At 55.9% G+C, this 6,437-nt stretch overlaps 1 protein-coding gene across 1 annotated transcript in view; it reads right to left on the bottom strand.

Annotated features, from left to right (window-relative positions):
- Positions 1-6: 6 nt before the first annotated feature.
- Positions 7-6,437, bottom strand: part of SP1 (Sp1 transcription factor) — a gene marked incomplete at its 5' end in the record, with an annotated part of 14,950 nt that continues 8,519 nt past the window's right edge. The window contains 3 exons of the mRNA XM_019471838.1: positions 7-389; positions 503-702; positions 872-1,040. Coding sequence (XP_019327383.1) covers positions 70-389; positions 503-702; positions 872-1,040 — 689 coding nt within the window. The remainder of the gene's footprint in view (positions 390-502; positions 703-871; positions 1,041-6,437) is intronic.

Genomic DNA, 6,437 nt, shown 5'->3' with positions numbered 1-6,437 from the left:
CTCGCCTCTCGGCCCCGTGCCGCCCGGCGCTGCCGCGTCGCCTGCCGGTGCCCGCGTCCCGCTTCGCCCTCAGAACCCGTTGCCACTGATGTTGATGGACTGGAGGTCAGCCACCTGCATCACGTTGATGCCGCTGCTGGCCAGGCGGGCGATGCCCTCGGGGCAGATGGCTTCCATGGCCACCATGTTGGTGGCGATGAGGGCCGAGGGGGTGGCCCCGCCGTTACCCTCCGCCGAGGCCCCCGTGTCCATGGGGACGGCGGAGACGTTCATGGCCACGTTGTTGGCCGCGCCTCCCTTCTTGTTCTGGTGGGTCTTGATGTGCTTGGAAAGGTGGTCGCTCCGCATGAAGCGTTTGGGACACTCCGGGCAGGCGAATTTCTTCTCCCCTGGAAGAAGGGAGGGAGAGGGAGCAGGCAGAGGCTGGGCCGGTTCCCCCTCCCCAACCCAGGCCGGCAAGAAGGTGACGGACCCCGGGGGAAGCGGCATCCCCGAGCCCTACCTGTGTGCGTGCGCTTGTGTCGCTGCAGCTCGTCGCTCCGGGTGAAACGCTTCCCGCAGAGGATCCAGGTGCAGACGAAGGGTCGCTCCCCGGTGTGCCACCGCAGGTGAGCCCGGAGGTGAGAGGTTTTGCCGTACACCTTCCCGCAGCCCGGGATGTGGCAGATGTGTTGTTTTTTTTTACCTGGATCCCCAGAGCTCCTGCAAGAATCCGAGGGAAAGAGTTAGAACAACCCTGAAAGCTCCAGCTGGCTGGAGGGAGGGAGAATGGGGCCAAACAAGGCGCTTTTGGGGTTTCAGCCTGCTCCCGGGGGTTCGGAGGTTGCTCGGGCAGCCCGGCGTTGCCGGATCCGCGGCGGAGCAGCCTTACCTTCCCTCGCTGTCTTTGCAGTAGGGGCAGGTACATGCTTCCCTCCGCACTTTCCGTCCTTGCTGGGGCTGCGGGTCCGGGCTGGTCTCTCCTTCCTCTACAGCCGCGTTCTCGTCTCCCAGCCCGTCTCCGCTCGTGCCGTGAAGACCCAGCTGAGCACTGTGGTCGCCTGGAAGAAAAACACAGGAGGTTACTGCGGGCTCTCGGCCAGCAAAGCCCCGAGCAGCAGGAGGGAAGCGAGAGGGGCTTTCCCCGGCCTTTCCCCACGCCAGCCGCAAAGCCGGGAGGGTCTCGGCTTGATTGAGCTGAAGGAAGTTATTAATTGCAGCTTTCTCCCTCGGCTTTCCACAGGCTCCTGTGTTTTCGAGCCCTGGCAATCCCACACCAAGCCTTCCCTAGAGCCCTGGGGCTCTCCCTGCCCTCCACGGCCCCCAGCAAAACAGGGGGTCCCCCCAGCTCCCACACATCGCCCCACATTTTGGTCCACGCCCTCCGATTTGTGTCCAGAGGAGAGGCAAGAGCCGCGTCTCTCAGGAAAAACAGCCCCCCGCTACGTCACTCCATCCACCTGCCAACTATTTCAGCTGTTTCAGCTAACCTTGCGCAGAAAACAGAGCAAAAATGTAAACCGAGCAGCACCGGCCAGCTTGAATCGGTGTCGGCGATAAAGCAAGCATCAAAACATCGCCGAGGGAAACACAGGCTTCTCCGAAACACACCTTGCTACCAACCTCACCGCGGTCCCTTGTGTCCCCCCCCCTCGTTTTTTGGGCCGAAAGGGGCAGTTTTCCCTTTTCAAACATCTCTCCAGCTTACACCCGATGAAAGCAACAATCCAGGAGCAAATCTACAGAGCAGATGCAAACCCTCCTGCCACCCCCCCCCTCCAAAAAATAAACCAAAGGCGGCGATAAATAAAGTGGGCTGGAAGACTGTAGTCTTCAGCGGCATCCATCAGCGAAGATATTATCGGCACGCGCTCACTGGTTAATTACTGCGAAGACAGAAAGGGATATATATATATATATATATATAAAGTTGAAAAATCATCTGGCGCTGCTCGCGGAGCGCGGTCCCTCCCTGTCTCGAGGAGCAATTCCCAATTATAAAAGCCGTAGGAACCGCAGGGTAGTGCTGACGAGCTCCCAAATGCAGACAAACATAAACCATTTGTAACGGGGGGGTTGAGGGGGTAGGAAGTTTTTAAGCCTATCAGTTTTCATTGCCATTTTATTGCGCTACGCTTATGCTGTCATCTAATTGCTTCTCCAATAACCCCATCTACACTTCACAAGTGTTTTATTTCCCTTCAAGCTCCACTGCTTGATTATTTTCATGCTGAAAAGCCGGAGCGGGCGCAGAGACGGCAGGCTGAGTAATCTCTTTTCAGCTGCAATTAACATATGCCAATAGGTCTAACGGCAGATTTAGAGCCGAGACGTTTCCGCCGGACGGGCGGCGGCATCCTTGGCTGGCTACGGGCTGTGATTTGAGCCCCAAATTCACCTTTTTCCTACCAACTTCCTCGCAAGCAGGCAGCCAGGGTTGAGCTCACTGCCTGACCGTGGTGGTGGTTGAACACGGGGCTGAGATAAAACACACGTGTGCGGGCAAACGCAGACGCTTGTCCCCAACAGCGAATGACGCCGCGTTCAGCCCCTCTTTCCAGGGATCCTCTGCCGCTGCTGGGAAATGAGCTGTGTCAGGGCGAGTCATCCCCAAAAACACCCATCTGGGGGCTTTCCTGATGCTGTTTATCAGCAGCTGCCCGGCTGGCTCCAGCGAGGATGAGTTAACGGGAAGGACCGTGCCAGCCAGCCCTGACAAAGGCTGCTGGGGACATCGGGACGCGAGGGACGTCGTGGTGCCCTGGGGGATGCTGGTTCACTCGCTCCATCTCCTCTTCCCAGTACCTGGAAGCTGCTTCTTAAATGGGGAGCAAAAATGTCGCAAGGCTGCAGTTTCCAAAGCCGGCGTTCCCAAAAAACGGCCCACGGTCCTGCTGCCGGTGTCCTCCAGAGCCGCGTCACGACGGGGCTGCGGGATCGAAGGCCACCTCCCCGGCATGGGGAGCGGGATGCTGCCATCGGCGGTGGTACCACGGGAGGCCAGCGCAGCCTTTGGAGAAGCCCCGCTGGGACAAGTACCTTCAGCAAAGCGGTGAGATTTGCTTTCAAAACCTGGTTTTCCATGTGACAGCTTCTAGGCAGGAGGCAGCACACCAAGCATCCGCAGGAGAGGTGCTGGAGCTGAAGAAGGATAAACTTCAGAATTACGCCGGCCCGAAACGTCCATTAGCCGCACGCTGGGTTCTCTTCCTGCGGCCGGGAGGGAGTTTCACAACCCGGAGACAGCGAGGGGGAGAATGACGAAGAGTTTCTGGCAGCGGGCAGCCTTCCCCGGGTCCCGCGTCTTTGCTGTTACCAGCAGGTGTCAGTGGTGCCCTGGCAAAGCTCGGCGGAGGAACCGGGGCAGGAGCCCACACTCGGGAAAGGACAAAAGCCACCAGGAATAGATCCCTGGCTACTTGGGGCACCGGCCAGCTCAGAGCCGCGATGCCCGACAGCTCTGCGGTGGCATTGCCAACGATCTGTGCGGGCGGTGGGGGAATTTATGTGCGCAGGCGGGCCACGCTCCACGTCTGGGCTTCCTCCAGCGAGAGGAACAGCTCTGATTTCACTCCTCCGGGACGCGGCGGCATCAATAGGAGCTCTGCTCTCCCCGGCAGCAGCACGCAAAGAGGAAGGCTTGAAATTAGGGCTGGCTGCTCTGCCCCCCAAGTCCGCAGGGGTCCAGATTTCCTGGGAGAGGGCAGCGCTGAGCAAGCCCTTTGCCGTCGAGGACTGAGACACCCAGAGCGTTAAAGCAACAGCCAAGAGAGGAGGGCTGCAATCAAGGAAACGAACCCTGACTCATCGGCTCGCCCCGTCTCTACTTACGTCACGCCGGGGCCGGTTCGTCCGCAGGGGGACGAGGCACACGCCGCCGTCTAAACGGAAGCCGGGATGTCATCCGTGTTATGGCGAGGGGCTGCGCTCACGTGTCCGTGCCCCAGCGGCACCTGTTAAAGGACGGTGCCGGCCCCGAAGACCATATAACCCTGCGGACGGTCCCCTCCAGTCCGCACCAGGGCAGGAGGAAACGCTGGGCTGAACGACAGCCGAAAGATGCTGCAAATAACACCCGTGACCGACACGCTCGGACCAGTTCAGCCCCGGGACGGGGCTCCTGTGTGGTGGTAGCATTAATAACCGCGACAGCGGTGGTTGCGGCTGCCCTCGCACCGGGACACCAAGGCGGAGAGGAATACTGTTGGCCATCGAGTGACGGCGACCAGGCCGGGTCTGGCTGTTCAACGACGACGCCGGGCAGGAGGAGGGAAATTGTTTGTTCCCCCCCCAAAAGGGGACACAATTTTGAGCCCCGCTCGGAAATCTTGGCTGGGCCTTCCCATACCTCATCAGCAACATTCCTGCGCTCTCTGCAAAGTTTAGCAATTTTTGGACGAAACCTTTTCAGTCTCCCCCCAGCTCTTGCAACATATGTTTACAGTCTAAAACCAGCATGGAGGGAACCAGGGAGGGGTTTTTTTTGTTGGTTTTTTTTTTTTTTTTTTTTTTTTTTTAAGCTTTATAAGCCAACGACGACAGCTTGCATTACAGCGACAGATTAGAGATTTCCCTGTCGCGTATGTGCCATCCGGGGAGAGCTGTTGTAAAAAGGAAGGAGAAGACACACGCGCTCTCCCCAAAATACGCTTGGGAGGGGGAGAATCCAGCCCTGATGTCTTGGAACGGCTTCAATCTTCAAACATGCAAAAGCCTACGCAGCATTTTATAGTCTGTTGGCATGTCATATGGAGGGGAAAAAACCCAAATCCTCCTTCTGGTAATCTATGGCTCGCATCTAATTAAGGTATAAATAAATTACGGCAAGAGAAGACAGATCTTGTACGTACACGCTTCATTCTTCGCATATCAGGACGCGCCGAAGTCTCCAGAATATTGCAGTTTCAGGAGAAAGCTTGGTGGAGAGAAACCAGCTGGATAATTTACGTTTATTATCTCCACTAATATAGATTACTTCTAAGACCAAAGCTTTCATGAAGGCTGCCAAGCCCCCCTAGTCCCCGCTCAGGTCATTGAAATCCTGAAAAAAAATATATTAATAGCAGAGCAAGGAGGGGGGTTTAATCCTTGGAAAACCCTGGGAGGGAGTTGCCTGCGAAGACAGGCGACAGGGGCAGGAGCTGACCCTGCTTTACTGCGCCTGGCTCCTGTACCCGACCTGTCTTTGCCCGAAGGAGCCCCTGCTCCATCAGCACGGGATGGGGGGTATCGACCTCCGAGACCCCCGAGAGGAGGGGTAGTCGTTTGCTGGCCTCACACTAAAAAGACCAAAGCACCCGAATCTTGGCTCGTGACTTCTCTCAAGACAAGGTGTTTCTTGTCTCCTAACTGCTTGTCGGAGGAAAAATGCTTCGGTTTAGTCGTTTTATTTAGCAAACTAAAACGAGGTGAGAAATGCCCTGTGGATAGGAGAGAGGAGCATTTTTAGATCCACCCCAGCTGACCTTAGGAGAGGGGAAACAGACTCGATGTTCATTTTTAGGGAGGATCTGGAAAAAAAAAAAAACAACCAACCAAAAAAAAAAAAACCCGCTTTCTTGTGCAAACTCTGCAACATTGGCAGCTGCAGCTCTGCAGAGGCAGGAGAGGAAGAGGGGGGGCAAGTCGTCACCACGCAGAGCGGGGCACGCACGACAAACCGATGTCAGCTTCCAGACGCGACGAAAAGAGGCAAGAGGAAGTTTTAAGGCTAAAAGAAAGGGCAGCAAAACCCGGTGGCAGGCAGCCCCGGGGCTCCCCGAACCTCTCGGTACATCTCCACTCATAGCGGACGACAGACGGCAGGCGTGAGCCTGGAAAAAAAAAAAAAACAAAACCAACCCCAAAATCAAACCTTTCTAGCTCACAACTCAAGTCCTCCCCGTTTCCTCCTCCTCTTTTTATTGGCGGAGTCTGAAAGCCCGGGGTGGCAGCGAGCAGCGTTGCCTCCCTAATGCTCACTGCTCTCCCCAAAACACACCACCACGCTCTACTCCAGACAGATCAAAGACAATTAAGCTGCACTTGCTACACAAAGGAACAAAGTAGGTTTTGTAATGCAGTCCCCTTGATTTTTATCTCGTTTGATTTCCTCACTAATTTGCAAAATGAGTTAATCTGCAGTAGGAAGTCAGTCATGCAAATTAGCCAAGCTCTCACTTAATAATTCTTCGGAGTTATGGACAGCAGAACGTGGAGCACACGGTGCCCGGCTGCGTAAGATGGTGCAGTTTTGAAGTCAGACTGCAGCTCACTGAGTAATTGTGTTTTAATCTGGAGTTTAATGACTTGAAAAGCCGCACGGCAAGTTCGGCGATACCCTTTAATTGTTGGAGGTTTCTGTGCGTCACAATAAATTACACTTCCTTTGGAGAAGAAATAAATAGGGATGGAGCTGTCGGGTCAAGAGCGAGGTGGGCTGCAAAGGGGAACCGGAGCTGCGTCCACCCAGCCCCGTG

Source organism: Aptenodytes forsteri, unplaced genomic scaffold (assembly GCF_000699145.1).
Source record: "Aptenodytes forsteri isolate BGI_AS27 unplaced genomic scaffold, ASM69914v1 Scaffold162, whole genome shotgun sequence".
In the NCBI taxonomy this organism is placed as follows: domain Eukaryota; kingdom Metazoa; phylum Chordata; class Aves; order Sphenisciformes; family Spheniscidae; genus Aptenodytes; species Aptenodytes forsteri.
The sequence above is the reverse complement of the archived record's forward strand: the minus strand, read 5'-3'. Positions and strand labels throughout refer to the sequence as shown.